This window comes from Siphateles boraxobius, unplaced genomic scaffold (genome assembly GCF_051911475.1).
Source record: "Siphateles boraxobius isolate OS27281-9 unplaced genomic scaffold, OSU_SipBor_1 68, whole genome shotgun sequence".
Classification (NCBI taxonomy): domain Eukaryota; kingdom Metazoa; phylum Chordata; class Actinopteri; order Cypriniformes; family Leuciscidae; genus Siphateles; species Siphateles boraxobius.
In genome coordinates this window covers 1,197,664-1,217,034 of record NW_027509195.1, presented here as the reverse complement: position 1 = coordinate 1,217,034, position 19,371 = coordinate 1,197,664, and the positions used below count along the sequence as shown (strand labels likewise).

General features: G+C 38.0%; 1 protein-coding gene across 3 annotated transcripts in view; it reads left to right on the top strand.

Annotated features, from left to right (window-relative positions):
- Positions 1 to 19,371, top strand: part of arhgap46b (Rho GTPase activating protein 46b) — a 73,239-nt gene that overhangs the window by 32,694 nt on the left and 21,174 nt on the right. Inside the window, exon 2 of one of the 3 annotated variants that reach the window (XM_077214068.1) lies at positions 116 to 553. The exons of 1 other annotated variant lie outside the window; for it this stretch is intronic. In XM_077214068.1, the coding sequence (XP_077070183.1) occupies positions 116 to 553 (438 nt within the window). Of the gene's footprint in view, positions 1 to 115; positions 554 to 17,489; positions 17,767 to 19,371 lie in introns of those variants that run through there. One more of the 3 variants, XM_077214071.1, reaches the window with a different exon arrangement.

The window sequence follows — 19,371 nt, the reverse complement described above, 5'->3', positions numbered from 1 at the left end:
ACGCATGAGTTGTATTGCAATTCAGTTGTTTTTGGAGCTTGACTGCTTCAGTTCCCATCCACTTTTAATGAAGGGAAAATATCCTGACGACATTACCCATGTGTCCTCTCTTTAGATCTGACTGGGTGGAGATCGTGGAGCCGCGCTCGAGGGAGCGCATGTATGTCAACCTGCTGACTGGCGAGTGCGGGTGGGAACCGCTGCCCGGCGCCCCTGTCCGTCAGTCGGACGGCAACCAGTGGTGGGAGCTTTTCGACGGCAATAACAATCGGTTCTACTACTACAACTGTACGAGCCAGCAGACGGTCTGGCACAGGCCTCAAAACTGCGACATAGTGCCTCTAGCGCAACTCCAAGCCATGAAGAGGAGCTCTGAGGTCGAGATGAGGGGTCAAGGGAGGATCCCTAGAGGACCGGCGGATGGCAAACAGACTCCTGTGCCTGGACTGGTTTCATCCACACAGTCCTTCTCACTGGAGCAGGAGAGTGGGAGGGAGACGCCATCGTCCAAGGGCAAAGGGGACAGTTTGGAGAAAAGGAACCAGGGAAATAGGTGAGCAATTAAACTTGGACTTCTCATGGTGACAATTAAAGGAATAGTTCACCCCCAAAAAAACATTTCTGTCATTCATTCACCCTCATGTCATTCCAAACCTGTATGACTTTCTTTCTTCTGTGGTCCCATGTTCTTTTGGACCCTACTGACTTCCATTGTATGGACAAAATACATTGTTCATCATACTGTGTCTTTTGTATTCTGCACAAGAAAGTCATACAGGTTTGGTATGACGTCAAACCCTTGAGCTCCACTCTCTGTGACACACATTTTCATGGCTGTGTTTAATGGGATTTCTTATTGCCAGAAACGGTCTCTTTGTTGGGCCGCAATCTCAGCATCTTGCCTCATCGGTTATTAGTCTGGTTATTAGTTCTGCACAGGCTGCTGTTCCTGCTCCTGCCACTTTCACACTAGAGCTTTTGATGTGGACCGGAGTCCATCTCACACTCTTTGGGTGGTTCATTTGGTTGTTGTGGAATCTGTTTTTAGGGCACCAGAGAACGGCACTAGTCCTCTTGAAAAGTCAGGGTTGAAAAGTCCCCCAAGTGTCTGCGGTATTTATGTCCAGAACTCCTCACCCGCTAAAACTGCCTTTGCACTAATTTAGACTAGAGTTGCTAGTATCCTGCTAGTATAGAGTTGCTAGTATACACACCAGAGCTTATCAACACAGCCGTCTATTGTAGCTTCCTTAAGACAAGCTACTCATTCAGGCAACCCACCAATAGTCTATTATGAAAATAAGTAACTTAGTTTACCTTACATTTCCAGTTCTGCCCTGCAAGAGGAACTCGATCACCTGCCCTCCCTCTCTCACTGATACACACAGTAATAGAAGCTGTTGTGCCTATATGTGTCTGGAAGGAGCTGAAGCCAAGTTGTTATGTGTATGTTAACAAGGGAGTGTTTGATAATTAAAAAGAGACCAGTGTTTAACACTTAAATGCATACCTTGTGTCTTTATTGACTTGGGACGTCCCTCACTACCCCTCCCCCTCATTTTTTAAACTTAGACATCATCCTACTCAGTATTACTCAATCTATTCATTATAAACAATATGACAAGAAAAAAAATCTAAAATAATGTGTTTCTAATCATTTTTTTTGTAAAAACTCACTGTATAAGGTCAGTAGTGACCCAAGGTATGTGCAAGTAATAGTGCAAGTATATTGTTTTTCTTGATGGTGGATCTGGAAAAGACACTGTCAGCAATCAAAATATTGATTTTGAAGACGTTGAAAACAGTAGTTTGGAGAATATGGTTGAGATGATGAATATGAGCCAGATGCTGAATGTTCTGGGAAATGAGCTCTGATGGTAAAACACATTTGCTCAAATTAAACCCTTCCAAGTTCCAAAAGGTAACAAAATATGCTTTATTTTATTAAAATATCAGGGGAGTTGTATACTATTGTGGCAGTTATAGATCCGGGTCGCCAAAGACAATTTGCTTTAATGATTGGCAAAACATTCATGCATTTAACTAAGGGTTAAAAAAAACATACTGGTAAAATGTATTGGTTTCTTTTCACACACTACAACTTCTCATAGATTAAAATGTAAAGTGATCTCCAGACTGCATGATTTTCATCTCTTTGTTGCTCCATCAAAATTGACCATAGAAGAAGAAAGGACTCGTGCTAATGAGTGCCCCTTGTGGCCACACCAAGAATGCAGCGTACAAGGATTGCATTATGAATTCTTTTTGTAATGCATATCTGAACCCAGTAGTTCATGAATTGTTCTTGGACAGCTACTAGCATTTGCATTATCTTAATTTTGCAGATGATCAGCATTTCAGACATTCTGTTTCATTGGAAACCAAGAGCCTCACTGTATGACTTAATGCTGGAAAAGGTCTCATCTGGTCTTACACGCATATGATGTCACACTTTTGTCTCTCTGGGTCAGCCTCAGTGTTTTTGCGGGTAAAAATAACATGCTGGGTCTGTTCTCCTAATATTTTCTTCATTTGGGAATCTTGAAGCTGTTTTGGCACAGATACACTTTTCATTTGGTAGTGCGCCAGTTTCTGAGAACACTGTGTATGAGAGCGAGAAAGAGAAAGTTGCCTAGCAGACTCCTCTAACAAAATCAGCCTTAAATGGTCACACGCTTTTCCTTGTTAACACACACCCGTAACACACCCTGGAATGCGCTTTCTCTGCGCCTCTTAAACTGCTGTGTTAATACCCGTTTGCTAATTGTATAGCTTCTTGGGTGGGACACACACACTCACACTCGTCTGTCCTTTTTAACTTCAGACCTATTGGTTTTTTTCAGCAGCTGATTTTAGGATGCACAGTTGTTTCTTTTATAGGTTTACTACACAATTCTCTTCCAGTGTTGTTATTGTTAACTAAAACTAAAATGATTAAAAATTGCTTCCGGTACTTGAAATAAAGCTGAAATAACATTAAATATGATGAATAACTAAAACTTAAATTAGATATGTTGCTTTATTTACTAAATTAAATCAGTTTAAGTTCAGTTTAAGGACATACTAAAATTACTAAAACTTAAATACATTAAAGCTAAATAGAAATATTTTAAGAAAACAAAAACAGAAAACTCAAACAGAAAGTAATATGTATATTATAAAAATAAACCCTTATTCATTGCATTGTAAATACTATAATGGCATATTAATAATACTAAAATAACATGATTTTAATTTCTCAAGCATTTATTTCTTGCATATTTTCTCATCAGTTGTGTCAGGTTTATCATTGCTAACTAAAACTATTACCATAAAAATAATTTGCTTTGCATAAAATAAACATTAACTGAAAAAAGAAATATATATATATATATATATATATATATATATATATATATATATATATATATATATATATATATATATATATACAGTGCTTACCATAAGTATACACCCATGCTAAAGTTGACTAAAAAGAGGAATAAAAATAAACTTAATTTAAAAAAATCAGGGAAAATCCAACCTTTAAGGACACACATTTTTTTGTGAATGAATAATGTATCGTAAATAAATAAATGTTCTTCCTTAAAATACAGGGTGCATAAGTCAGGACATCCCAATTTTAAATTAATACCTAGAGATCCCCACATCCTCACACACCCTTCATACCTAGAGATTGCCATGGTTTTATTTCAGTTAGCCTAATAGCTGGTTTGATTTGCATTGAAAGATGATCTTATGGAAAGTGCCCCATGCCAACCTCTAGGTATGGTGAAGGGTATGTGATGATGTGGGGATATTTTAATTCCAAAGGCCAAGGGAACTTTATCAGTATGCATATTATCCTGGATTCATGAAACAACTGGCCTTTAAAAATAAAAATCTGCCTGAGCACTAATAGCCAACCTGAGTGAAAGTGAAGTTTATACTTATCACTCAGGTTGACTATTAGTGCTTATCAAGATTTTGAATTAGTTTTTACTTTCATTTTTTCTGAGTTGCATGCACTAGTTCTCAGGAAAGCACATTAGCAGCTCACACTCAATTAAAGTAGGGCAAGTGTTCCAGCGTGTGTGTGTGTGTGTGTGTGTGTGTGTGTGTGTGTGGAGCCAGAGGACGTCCAGCACAAGCTGCCGTAGCCCAGTAACACTGAGCTGTTTTTGGGTACAGTCACACCGCACGTCCCTGAGGTCATGTAGGAAACCTGGATCTCTGTACTTCTAGATGGTTTGCATGTCCTTTGGATGTCAGAGAGGGTAAGATGTCCACTCTTTAGGGGTTCTTGGGCTGTGTTTTAAAACCTGGAAAACTGCCTGCGTGGATAGCAGCCTTTGGCCATCATTAGGCACATTCTAAATGCTGAAATTTTTCAAACAAACCTTTGATTTAATTTGAAACACACATATGATGTCCAAAAAAGCTGTCTAGGTAGACAACTGTTTTGGCTCTTAAACAGAGCCTTCAGTTAGACTTATGGAAATGTGCAATTTAAGCTGCTAGTGCACTCGTCTGACTGTATGCATATGGGGGTAGAGATGTGTGTGCATGTGTTCATCCTTTTTCTAATCGGGCATTGGCATTGTGAGGGCTCTTCCCCCTCTCCTTTAACATATGGGCCACCTCTCTGGCTCAAAGTCAATGTGTGTGAGTTGATTTTTTGCCAGAGATGGACAAAGAGCCCTCGTTTTGGCTCCGTACAAACACTACAAATATGTATTAGTGTTCCAGATTTTGTGACTTTTGTGTACTCTGTTACGTGGGTGAGTAGAGCCATAATGTCATTTGTAATATGAGTAACAAAACTGTAATATATAATATAATTTTGTTCTTATTTTTCATAGACAATATGACTGTTTGGTTGACTGTATTGCTATAGTGTCTTTGTTGTTGTTACATTTTAAATTTGATAATTGATCACTAGCTTGTGATGTTTTGAATGCTGATCTCCGCCATGCTTCTTAACTAGCGTAACCAGCAATACTAGGTTGATTAGCTTGTGGTAAACAGCTGTGCATTCTGATTCACTAGCTTGACCAGTATGGAACCTAATGAGCTGCCTACCTAGAAAGCATTTATAGGAATCATTCACTTGGTTTTGAAACATAGCTATCTTTGCATATTCCAATTAAGATTTCACAAGACTATTTCAGATTTTTGCTGACCAAAACAATTGAACTTGCTGTGGTAATTCTCAAATATTTGCAGTGAAATTTTCTGGCATATTTGTGTTGTTTTGCAGTGAAAACCCAGCAATAATCATTATTACTAATTACATATTATTTATGTAATTAGTAATTCGTACATTTACATGTATGTTTTTTTGTGCATTACTGAAATCCATGCATTCATTATTAAAGGGCTAATAAATTGTTGTCATCCATTTCATTAATATTTATAATAATAAAAGAAATCACTGACTGCTCTTGACTGAATAATGTTTGTATCTTTAATATGTATCAACTTATATTTAGGCTAATTCATGCACTGAAGTCTATACAGTGTTTTATTTTTACATTTAATTATTCAATTTCTGTAGTATTTCTTACTACATGATTTTTTTAATAAACCTAGACTACTGTACCGGAAAATTTAGTTTATTAAATTTGTATATTTTTCTTTCTATTGTATTTGTCCTATTGTTTGTAATTTGCTTCTTTGTTCCTATTTTTAATATCAAAAATAAAATTGCTTAATGGCATTTGTTTTACCGATTAATCTGCAGTTCGGCACCGATAACCGATTTTCTGAAACAATCTGTTATCGGCAAAAATTCATATCAATAGTGTTTCGGGTTGCGTCTGTTGCTGGAGTGGCTGAGAAGGGTGTGCTGTCATTATACAGGAGTGATAATATCACTAAATCGCCCAGCCCTACTTCAGAAAAATGTAGTACACAAGTCAAATCGGTCACTTTTATAGCACTTTTACTAGTTGCATCAATCAATTTTCTACTGAAATGACAGCATATTTGTTTGGCATGACATGATAATGAAAGATTTTCATGAGTAGCAAGTGTAGGGTCTGTGTGTGTCTTTTTTCATTGAATGTGTTTGAAGAACAGCATGTGGAGATCATCTCCTCATGACAGACCACCTCATGTTGTTTTTGTTATTGTTTTTATTTCTCTCCCTGGATCCATCATCCTGCGTGCGGATGCTTTAATTGGACGTGTCCCTTTCAGATCTCATGCATTATCTTTTCCTCTGTGGGGGCGATGTTATATCTAACATGTAGATATTTCAGTGGCACGTGGTCTTTAGAGAAAAGGATCTGGTAAATTGTATACTTTCACATGTGCATACAAGTGCCTGAAACTTTTCATGAGTGCCGTTCGCTAAGACAGCATAAGTATCACTGGTGCTCATACTCACAGGATGGGATTTGAACAAATTAGGCTGTGTTTACACTGCAGGTCTTGATGCCCAGTTCTAATTTGTTCAATATATCCAATTATTTTGATGACCAGCTTACATCTTCTTTTAAAAGTGACCCATATCTGATATCTGCATTTACACTATACACTTGGAGAGCCAATCAAAGGTAGATGTACTGCCCCGGAAAAGCTTAGGCTGAAAAGGAAGTAAAAACGGCGCTATTTTCAATGTACGCAGATGATATGTTAATACAAGCTTTTGCTTTCCTCACAATCCTTAAAGGTCAGCAAAACATCTGGTTGACCCTTCGTCCTCACCTTACAAAAGAGTCGTGTGATCGCGGTTGGTGTCCACCTGAGTTGAGGTCATTCGCCACCATCGCTTTTTCAATTATGTATGACTCTCGTTGCCAGGGGAATACAATGCACTTATCCGATTCATATCAGACTTATTTCCACATATGAATGAGGCCTAAAACCTATTTTTTTTCCTGCTTATACATTAGTGGGTCATATATGATCTGTGCCACATGGGAGGAAAAAAATCGGAATTGCGTCACTTGAACCATGTAATGTTGATGCGGCCATAGAGACGTGTATATATAGAGACAAATTATCATAAAGAGATATTAACTCGCAATTCCCTTATTATTTTTCATTCGATGACAGAAACGAGCTTCCATAGAACAGACTATACTAGAAACAGCAGAGCAAAGTTTTGACCTAACCTAGACTGGGATTGTGCTACTTGCGCGCGCACACACACACACACACACACACACACACACACACACACACACACACACACACACACACACACACACACACAAACTCAAACACAGACACGCAGTACTCAGAGAGGTATTCATATGCTTCCTGACCCAGAGGAGGAGATTTCCACCCCGTGAACACAGAAACGCTCTGTTCAGGTTCAAAACCAGCTTCACCAAATGCATAGCAGGCTTTTAGGTGGGTTGACTGGTAATTACAGAAATACAGGTTAAGAAATAAAGGGAGGGATGGAATAAACAACGAAGTACAATATCTTCTGCTTTTACTAAAATGAAGCTGACAAGTTTAGTAACATCAAGTAGACACTAGTACTATTTAGTGTGTGTGTGTGTTTGTTTGCGTGTGTGTGTGTGTTTGTCTGTTTGTGTGTGTGTGTGACTGTGTGTATTTGTTTGTGTGTGTGTTTGCATGTGTGTGTGTTTGTATGTGTGTTTGTGTGTGTGTGGTTGCTGCAAGAAATAAAGGAAGAGTCAGAGACAGTGCGAGTGCTCAACTCAAGGGCCACCCAACGGGACACACACCCATGTTTTTTTCCCGCTTGGAAAGTCTCTTATGCTCGTCAAGGCATGCATTTATTTGAAAAAACGTAATATTGTGAAATATTATTACAATATAAAATAACCGTTACTTACAATTTTCTATAATTTATTCTTGTCACTGTAAAGCTGAATTTTCGGCAATCATTATTCAAGTCTCCGGTGTCACATGATCCTTCAGTGGTAGGGTGACCACCCGTCCCGCTTTGCGTTACCACACAGCATTTTCACCCCTTGTCCCGCACGTCGCATATTGAGAAAATGTCCCGCATTTTCATCAGTCTATTGGTTTTTGAATATCATATTAAGAAAACGTGCATGCGTTATTTTGCCTTTTTAAGAAAGCATTTTATTCATTCTTTTTGCCGCATAGTTTTTCTCCTATATTTAACAGCGCTTCGTCAGGAGTACAAATACAACAGCCGTTTTTTAAATCCTATCCAATGGTTGAAAGCACAGGAGTAAACACGGTCACTATTGGGTTGTGACGGCTGTCAATCAAAATGTGGAGCGGTGATTCGTTCCATGTGTTCCCTGTCAGAAAACAAATGGATAATTCGGTAATTAAATTTTAAATTTAACAGAATTTATCAACTTTTTGTCTGCTGTGGTTGTTTTAATTCACATCCTTTCTAAAAAAAAAAAAAAGAAAGTTTTTGGTTTAATATATTCTTAATATATAAGACTGTCAATGATCTAAATTTACGTTGGTTTTTATATTTTTTTTACATTTATATTTTATTTGTTCATTAATTATTTTGTTGGATTTTAGTTGGACTTGGTCAGAACTGTTTCAAAAATAGTGATCTGCATGATGCTGCTGCCTTTGGGCTCAGTGATGCTGAATTTAAATGTCATGTAAAATAAAGACATGTTATGTTACATTGTGATGTAATGGTGTTTTCTGGAAGGGACTAAAGAACAAAGAATTCTTATCAGCTGAAAGGCAGAATACAAATGTTTTTATTAAGTTAGATGAACATTATAAAACAGTTTCAGGTTATGTTTTAGTGTTGGTAACATGTCCCACATTGTCCCACCAAACTTATAATCGTCCCACATTTGGTTTGTTTGATGGTGGTCACCCTATTCAGTGGTGTTCTGGATTCCTGCTTTAAAATACAAATTGTGTATTACATTTATTTTTTGCGACTTTAGAAGAGCAGCAAATTACATGCTTCACAGTATCATTGTAAATTAAGCCCCTATTCAAATATTACAAATTTCATGAGTACACAAGTAGCTATGAAACTTGAAACTTAATGGCCTACTAAAAACATTCAAATCACTGTGATATTCATGGCGTTTGTACATTTTATATTAGCAACCAAATGATCAAATTTATCATAAATAGTCATTGTGTTTCCACATGTTTGTAGGGCTTGAGTAACATTAGGTGGGTCATTGAGTTCATAGAAGCCCTCTCACTCAGGACCCACGTGTTTTAGCGGTCTGTGTTTATGCCCGTCTGAATACTTGCCATATTTTCCTCTTCAGTGGCACGTAGCCATGAGAAATACACGTCTTCACTATGGTACCTCTTCCCTGAGAGACAGAAATGAAGGGAGATATTACACTACCCCATTTAATTTTTTGATCATGTGTGTGAGGTTTTGTTTTGAGTGTTATTTATTGTATGATGGGGCCGCTCCGCACATAGCTCTCACATTCACAAAGGGCTGCGCCAGACTTTGGTCACATATACACTCTAATCTGTTTGTCCTGTCACATCACTCATGGCCTCATTCAGAAAGTAGGGCATTATAAGGAGAGCTCTGCTGTATCACTGTCACACAGGCACAATGACTCACTTCCTGTCAGGAATTTGCTGATCCCAAATTTACATTATTGCATGTGCAAAAAATGCCTAGTTTACACAGACAACAGCTTTATTTCTGGAGGTCATCAGGTAGTTATATTGTTATTATTATTTCGATAAATTGGGATGCTTAAACAGACAGAGCAATATTTTGATAGTAGCAGTGTCAGACTTTTTGGAGAAATCAAGCTACAACATATGAAGGGTTTACTTGTAGTTGTCTCTGCATGTTAAGATGGTATATGTGAAAACATTTTAACATTTAACAAATAATTTAACATTTTAACAGACTATACACTTCACCTTGGAACATTTGATGAATTTGACTCCTCCTAACTAAGTTAACATGAATACGATTTATATTGAGTAAATTAGCTGAATGAGTGTAATTTAAGGTTTAAAGGGGTGGTAAAACACGATTTCACTTTTCTAACTTTAGTTAGTGTGTAATGTTGCTGTTTGAGCATAAACAACATCTGCAAAGCTCTCAAAGTTCAAAGCAAACGGAGATATTTGCTTTTAAAAAATTCAATTTCTAAGGACTACAGCAAACGGCCGGTTTTGGACTACACGACATTCCTCCGGGTTTGCTGACGTCAGCATATCCCATTATTTACATAAACCCCTCCTCCGAGAATACTTAATAAGCGGGGCGAGGCCATTTTATAATGCTATTTTGGAGAGGAGTTGTTGCAATGCCGTCGAAACGCTGCTGTTATTTTCATCCCGGTTGCAGGTCCACTTTGTTCAGCCTTCCTAGGGACGAGGGAGTTAGGGATCAATGGTTACAATTTATTTTTAACTCGGTCCCTCAAAAAATGACCCAAATCTCGCTCTCTGTGCTGCACATGTTACGGAGGAAAGCTTTCACAATCTTCGCGAGCTCAATGCAAGATTCGACAATCGGCTTGTCCTGAAAGATGGAGCAGTTCCAACTTTAAGAAAAGAAGCTGTTGTTTACGAGCCACAACCTGCAAGTATGATTTATTTTTCGTCGATGTGTTTTCCTGTAATAGTTTGTATTGTTAATTGTACGTTGTAGCAAGGAAGTAAACAAATGACAACGCTGTTTGGCTCTGCAAACCAGCTTGTTTAATGCTCATTCATACTTAACGTTATCTGACAAACACCTAACGTTACAAACTTTTTTTTAATCTCAACAGCGAACTTGGAATTAGAGTAAATTTTTTCTTTGATTAGAGCTTTTATGTTTATCTACATGCTTGTTTATCTACAGGCATGCTAAACATGGTTCTGTGTTTGATTTGGCAGCCGATGTTTAGTGTTCGTTTTGGGTTAATAGTTCTGTCGACAGATATTTGTCTGCAATCGTTCTAAAAATACAAAAGTAACGGTGGCATACAGTCAGTAACGATCACTATAGATCCGCAGTCTTTACTCAAAAAAAATCCCTTTGAGGACTGTATGTAGTATAATTTGTTAGAACGATTATATGAAATTCTTGTTTATGAAGCTTATTTTTTTGTAATTCTATAATAATTAGTACAATTAAATAACAGTGTATCTAAAAAGTAATGAGAACAACAAAAAACAAACCTTTCTGAAATGTTGTTTAACAGCCGTTCTTGAACAAGTTCTGCTCGATCATCTTCACTAACGTTTCCCCGGGTCCGATTGGTTTTATTAATGCCATTGTTTATAATACACCAAAGCACAAAGCACCCGGTAAAGGTACAGGACGTGACGTTTCCGGGAGACGTGCACTAGACGGTTAGTGAATCACAACACACTGGGCCAGCTAAGCAATCTGAGCCCATTGCGTAGTTTGAGGGACTGGCTTCATAGAACCCGGAAACCATCAGACCGTTTTTACAAGGAGGTGCAGAGCAGTGTAGAATAAAGGTAAAATATATGAAAAATAATGCAATTTTTAAAAAACGAAGCATGAAGACATTACAGACAGTTACAGTGCACCCTACAAACACAATCAAGCCTTCGAAAAAATATGTTTTACCACACCTTTAATTTCATTCCATGAAATGAAAATATTAGCTTTTAGCTTTGAGGTCTTCTGTATGAAGTTGACAATTCACTTTTAGCAGATATATGCTTGTAAAATGACTTTCATTACATTACATTCTTTCTCTTTATTGAAAATGGACCAAAACTATGACAACTCGTGTTCTGTTGGGAGTATATATGTTTACGAAAAAACGAAAATAAAGTACCATTATGGAAAGGATATACTTATAATATGTTTAAAGCACTTTTTGACAGCCATCTTGCTGTCAAAAGTTTTTGTGGCAGCTCATGCTAGTTCACACTTCAAATCGCAGCTATTAGCTTACTGTTTTCCGTAAGCTAAGAACCGAAAGCCTTACGATAACAAGCTTGTTTTTGTTCCTCAACTATTTCATCCATCTCACGGTTCAGAGACTCTCTTCTCCTCATCTCGCCCTGTCACCGTTTCTGCCACGCTAATTAAAACGCCCTGACTGCTAACCCAATTTGACTCTCCATGACCAAATTGAGTTAGCTCACATTTCAAACGGATCTTAACTCTATTTTTCTCTTCCTGCAAATTCAGCGGCTTCAAACATATTTTTCCTCTCAGAAGTTGTTGACGCAGCGACGGAGATGACAGAGAACTCAGTATATGGAACTAAACACTGCGACTGCCAAATCGATTCTCCCACAGACACGTGTTGATCCGTGAGCCGAGCGAGTGTTATGGAGTGTGTTTGTCAAATGTAGTGAGCGGCCTGGGATGGATAAGGGTGTGTGAGTGCTGCCATATGGAACGTGGAGTATTTTGAGCTCGTATTCCCCACATCAGGTCAATCAGGTCAATAAGGTCGGCCTGGAGGTCAGCGGTCAAAAGCTTTGACCTTGTGAAGTGAGATGAAGAAAGGATAGTGATATGCCCTTCATGTTCAGACACACACACACACACACACACACACTTTCACAAACAAGCACATGTATAATTTTAGATGCTTTACAGTATCTCACAAAAGTGAGTACACCCCTCACATTTCAGCAAACATTTTAGTATATCTTCTTAAGGGACAATACTATAGAAATGAAACTTGGATATATTTTAGAGTAGTCAATGTGCTTCTTGTATAGCAGTATATATTTACTGTCCTCTGAAAATTACTCAACACACAGCCATTATTGTCAAAATTGCTGGCAACAGAAGTGAGTACACCCAAAGTGAACATGTCAAAACTGTGTCCAAAGTATCAATTTTTTGTGTGAGCACCATTGTTATCTAGCATTGCCTTAATCCTCCTGGGCATGGAGTTCACCAGAGATGCACAGGTTGTTGCTGGATCCCAGCAACTCTTCCGCTCCTTCATAATGACATCATGGAGCTGCTGGCTGTTAGACACATGGCGCTTCTCCACCTTCAGCTTGAGGATCACCACAGGTGCTCAATAGGGTTAAGGTCTGGAGACATACTTGGCCACTCCATCACCTTCACCTTCAGTGTCCTCAGCAAGGCAGTTGTCATCTTGGTGGTGTGTTTGGGGTCGGTATCATGCCGTTCGGCACAGTTTCTGAAGGGAGGGCATCATGTTCTGCTTCTGTGTCTCACAGTACATGTTGGAATCCATGTTTCCCTCAATGAAGCTCAGCACAATGACTACTCTATATCCAAGTTTCATTTCTATAGTATTGTCCCATGAGAATACATACTAAAATGTTTGCTGAAATGTGAGGGGTGTACTCACTTTTGTGAGATACTGTATGTTCACAGCATTCCAAAACCAGTGAATGCTGAAGTCTCTTCAGATTCCATGCTTGACTTTCCCATGACAAATCCTTTTAGGACAACCCACCCCGTCTCTGTCTCTGTCTCTGTCTCTCTCTCTCTCTCTCTCTCTCTCTCTCTCTCTCTCTCTCTCTCTCTCTCTCTCTCTCTCTCTCTCTCTCTCTCTCTCTCTCTCTCTCTCTCTCTCTCTCTCTCTCTCTCTCTCTCTCTCTCTCTCTCTCTCTCTGTCTCTGTCTCTCTCTCTCTCTCTCTCTCTCTCTCTTTGTGTCTTGCTCTTTCTCATACTCCTTCCCAATGGATTATATTTTCTGTGGTTAAATTAAGTGTTTGTTTGCTGTTTGTTTGTTTGGGAATTGTGTGTTTCTGTGGTTCTGTGTGTGTTATGCTGTGCGCTCTGTCATGCTCACAGTCGTAAATCCAGTCACACAATGACACCTACAAAGATTTCACCACAACACAGCTGTATCTGTCTGTCTGCTGATTTGTCTATCATTCTCAGCTCCTCTTAATATATCTATTTATATAACAGTTTGTTCCAGTCAATATTGGGCAAGCTAGTTTGAAACTAACTTGTCAAACTACATGCGAAACATAGTTGAGTTAAACTTCAAGATATTTTTCTGAAAAAGTGGCTAACGCTGCTACGAGCTACTTACCAAAGCAACTTAAAGGGAGTTCTGTGAGTTCATTTACTCACCAAAATCTATTTTTCTTTTTTTTAAACAATACTTTCACAAAATTTTCACAATTTCTAATGCTTTTTGGTTCCCAATGTTCTTCAAAATATCTTATGATCTATAGAAGAATGAATGTTTGCACTTACATAATGGTAAGTAAATTATGACCGAATTTTTATTTGAACAGTCCCTTTAAATATGCAGTATAGTTTTTAATATATAACTATCTGATTATATATTGTTTTCTTCCACAAAGACAATGAGGGTTTTTGAAAGATTGAACTTGTTTAGTTAATGCAACTAAAATCTTGAATGTGTTAATTCAATTAGCTACTTTTAAAATGCATATTCCACTATTAAAAACATCAACTTAAAAACAGTTGCACTTTATTTTACAGTACATGTACTTACAGTGTACTTACCTAAGAAAGTACTGGGTAATAAAAGGTAACTACACGGGTTAAGGTTAAATTTAGGGGTAGGTTCAGGGTTAGTACCTAGTTATTATCCAGTTATTGTAATTACTGTAAAAAGTACAGGGGAACAGGACTGTAAAATAAAGTGCTACCTAAAAAACGATTACAAAATTGAAAAAGTATAATAAAAAATGCAAAGATGCAATCTAATATTCGACACAGGGACTTAGATCAGCGTGTCATTTTTAATTTATCCTTATTTACATGAGCCATACGAATGAAGCGATTCAGTAGAAACCGGTTCAATAGAAGTTACTAATGTCACATGTGAGAAAAAGAACCGATTTGGAAGAAATTTACTGGAATGTATTGTAATTTGCAGAACTACATTTGTACCTCAGGTGTCGGCAGTAAAACTGCTATTTAGTCTTGTAATATTTTTTACAGCATTCTAATAAAAAAACACATAAATTGTGATTGCGATATTGTTTAATTGTCTGTCATAACACTAACATATTTACCGTCCGAATATGTAAACATTTACTAAAAGTCAGCTTACATGGATTACATGGATAGGTAGACATGTGAATAGATAGGTGGATGGATGGATAGATAGGTAGATGGATGGATGGATGGATGGATGGGTAGACAGGTAGATGGATGGATGGATGGATATGTAGATGGATGGATGGATGGATAGGTAGACATGTGAATAGATAGGTGGATGGATGGATATGTAGATGGATGGATGGATGGATGGGTAGATATGTGAATGGACAGATATGTGAATGGATAGATTGATATCTGAATGGATAGATATGTGAATGGATAGGTTGATATGTGAATTGATGGATGGATCGATGGATGGATGGGTAGATTGATGGATGGATATGTAGATAGGTGGATGGATGGATAGGTAGATATGTGAATAGAAAGGTGGATGGATATGTAGATGGATGGATGGGTAGATATGTGAATAGGTGGATGGATGGATGGATGGATGTATGGGTGGATGGATAGATGGATGGATAGATATGTGAATGGATAAGTTGATATGTGAATTGATGGATGGATGGAACAAAAAGCATCCTGCTTTAACTGTCATTTAAAAGTAGCCATGTATTCTAACTAAATGCCATTTTTGCAAGCAATATTTATTTATGTATTTATTTATTTAGGGCTTTTAAATGTGTGACATAATAGTTTGTTCCTGTTTCCTGCATTGAGTTTTACTATAGTGATCGGTCACAACATGACATTTACATCTCAGATGATTGGCTGAAAACAAAAAAATTGCTTCATAATATACTCCCAGGGGTCCTGCACCAACAGAACAAGTACCATTGAGATGAATAGGAATACTATAGATCTTCAGGTATATTAGACCTTATTGGTATTCAAGAGGGAAAGAGCAGTGTGTGCTTTGGTTTGAGTTTCCTCCATCACTATAACACAGAACACACATTACTCTCTCGGTTCCGCTCAGTGTGAACGCTGCGCTGGTATTTCCTGTTTATGCTGTTGGAGAAACGCCCTTTGAACTTCTCCAACATGCACTCCCTCAGGACACCCCCGTTCTGCTCTCCGGCCCCCTGTCCAGCCTCTCTCAGCATCCCTTTGTGTTCACTGCAAATAACACAATCAGCATGGTCTGTACTCGCCAAGATGTTGGGAGTCTTTTGTGGTGGGGTTTAATGAGTGTGTGTGTGAGAACCTCAACACCTGGCCATCACAGACGCATTCACCCGTCTGAAGATAAATGAGCTGATGCAGTAATCACAGCTTATGTCACGACTACATGCTGAAAACTATGCCTCTCAGATTATTTAAATAAGCAGAAATTATCCGAGAGTGCCGAGAACATATTAGATTCCCTTTTTACACCTGATAAGAGCACCTTAAAAAAGCATGGGGGCAATGCAAGGAACTGAGGAATTCCTTGTGAAAAATTATTTGGATTTGGTTTAATTGAAAAAGTTATCAGAATGAAATAATAGCATTATTAAATGGTTACCAGCCTATAAATATAATGTTTTTACTCTAAAACAAATTTCCATTTAGTTTTTCAAAACTTTCTTATATTTTTGCTATCTTTGTTTTCCTGATCACCTTTGTAGTGCAACATTTAAGTATCCAGATATGTATGTCAATAAGATATGTTTTTATTTGTTGGAAATGAATACTTTTAATTGATCAAGTTACGGTAAAGATTTTTTATATTGATGCAAAATATTTCTACTATGCATTCATCAAAGAATCCTGAAATATCTTTGAATCTTGTCAAATAAATGTATCACGGTTCATTTATGAAGCAACACAACTGTTTTCAACATTGATAATAATAAGAAATGTTTAATCAAATCAGCATATTTATGTGATACTGAAGACTAGAGTAATGATACTGAAAATTCAGCTGACAACATAAGAATAAATTGCTTATAAAATATATTCAAATAGAAAACATCAATTTTAAATTGTAACAATTTATTACAATATTACTGTTAAATTGTCAGGGCATACAATCCCACTGTAACATAACTTTATCCTAATATTTATACCAAGAAATGAACTGAGACTGATGAGAATGATGTGTTTTGTTCTTTGTGTTGAGATTATTTACAAGGCTGCGACATTGTATTTACTCGACACTGTGAATAGATTGTTGACATTTGGCCATGAGACAGTTGACACAATGAGTGGGAAAGACCACAGCGGACAGAGAAACAGAGAGAAGTTTGGGCTGTGAACAGCGTAGAAAGATTCTGATCAAGAGGTAGACAGCCACTTCAAGAAAACAAAGAGTGTGTTTTTATAAATGAGCTCAGAGTAGACAAGAACTTTAGGAATGGAGTGTATTGAAGTGTTTCGTTAGTTAATACAGGCCTCTCGGGAAGCTGAAGATGTATTGTTACACACACTAGGAGTCTGATCTGATCGAGTCAGGCGGGTTGAGAATGGTCCAGGGGAGTGACCATTCTCCAGGCGATCCAAGTTTATGTGTGTAAGTGTGTGTGTTACGATGGCAAAACTTGCATTCCTGCTACTGTAACCCAGAGGAGGGCCGCCTTCCTCCTCCCTCCCTCCCTCCCTCTCTCCTTGTCCTTCTCACCCTCCCTTCCTCCTTTCCTCCCTCGCTCTCTCTTGCTGTCCCTCTCTGTACCAGTCCATAATTAAACGATCACAGGATGATGGTTAGAATTTGAGCCGAGGTTGACAACCTGCAGGATTGCGGAAAGAGCTAGATTAGCTAAGAATAGACGTTTAGAGCAGCGGGCACTTGCCTCTTCTACTCGATTTGGCTGTTTTTGGCTGTCTGCCTCGATTTGCGTTTCCAGCTGAGGGAGGCGTCCTCTACAATTCTCAGTCACCCCAAGCACCCTTACAGATTGCCGTGCCACCTTTGGGTATGCCAGGGGTAAGTTTGTTTGCTGACTGCATGCTCAAACATACGCTACGCATCTCTGTCTCAGGTGAGTTTAGATAGTCGTGCAACAGGTGTATCTTGAATGATGCAGTCAATTGTATTGAGAATATGTTGATTTGTTTCTTGCAATGTTGTAATGTGAAAAGTTGCCGCCTTAGTGTGAACAAGGTACACGAGGCTGCGTGTTACTGCACATGTTGTGTAGTTTGATAAGCGGTGCTTATATAAAGTGGTTAGAAGTTCTTAAACTGATCCGATTGAGTTGTTTATTGTTTCAGTTGTGGTGTGTGTGATTGGTCACCAAGATCTGAGTGAAATGTACTTGTGCGTAGATGCGGTTTTGTTTTGATGGACTTGGGTTGGGAAGGAAACTGCAAGACTGGCAGAGTTCAGATTAGCTTACACACGGAGTAGGACTAATCTGGATTAGTGGTCTGAAGGTGGTTTACACCATTAATCAGTGCATACAAAGATCAGCTAATGTTGATTTTTACATTCTTTTGTGTTTGCGTGCAGTATGTTAATGGTTGCGTATTGTGGTGTGTGTGTGTGCGCGCATGCAATCACACGTTGGTTGCAGGAGTTCAGAGTGGCGTTCCTCAGGCTGCTTTGAAATTCCAAGGGTTTCTCTGCATTTGCAGCACCGTGAGTTTGACATCCGTTTATGCTTGTGCAAAGGAACATGAGCAGTTTGTGGGTTTAAAACATACACAAACACAAAATGTAAAAGTAAAACTAATTTGCATACACGTGTGCTTTTATGCAAGTATAGACCAAATGTAAACTTCAAAGTGTGTTTGTGTGTGTGTGTCTTGCATGCAGAAATTGTGTTACAGTGGTTCAGCATGTATTAGTAAGAGATAAGTGAATGTAATTGTGTTACATGATTAGGTTACAACGCTCTGGTAATGTTGTTGTAACATTTTGATAGCGTCACTATATCAGTCCATAGTGGATTCCTGTTTTTCAACTCTGCTGGAACACACTGTCTGTTCAACCTTTCCTGTTGTGTTTCTCCTACACACTCCACTGCGGTGGCCTGGATAGTGTGTGTGTGTGTGTGTGTGTGTGTGTGTGTGTGTGTGTGTGTGTGTGTGTGTGTGTGTGTCTGTCTGTCTGTCTGTCTGTGTGTGTCTGTCTGTGTCTGCCTGCACATTGTTTGTGCTTTGATTGAAATCGTTATAAGCAGCTCTCTGATACTGAAGCAAAATCCTCAGACTAATAAATATTAATATTGTTGTTGCTTAACATTTCTTTACTGAAGGCTAAACACATTGGTTAATTGGCTTTGTTTTGTGTTTGCATGTATGATATATTCTTTAAAAGAAAACGAGGAAAAAGTACTATGCCATTCTTGGCATCGCAACCACATATTCTTCTCTATTAGATATGGATAGATTTACAGAGAGTTTCATGTTTAGCTCTCAAATACCCACAGGATATTGCCAGATATTATGCTCAATAGCAAGAATACTAGTAACATGATAAATGTTTATAACTTCAACATATTACAAATGAATTGAATTGTAAAATTGGATTTATTTGGTTTATTCACATTCAAATGTTTTTAAAAATGTGTTGATAAGTATGTTTCAA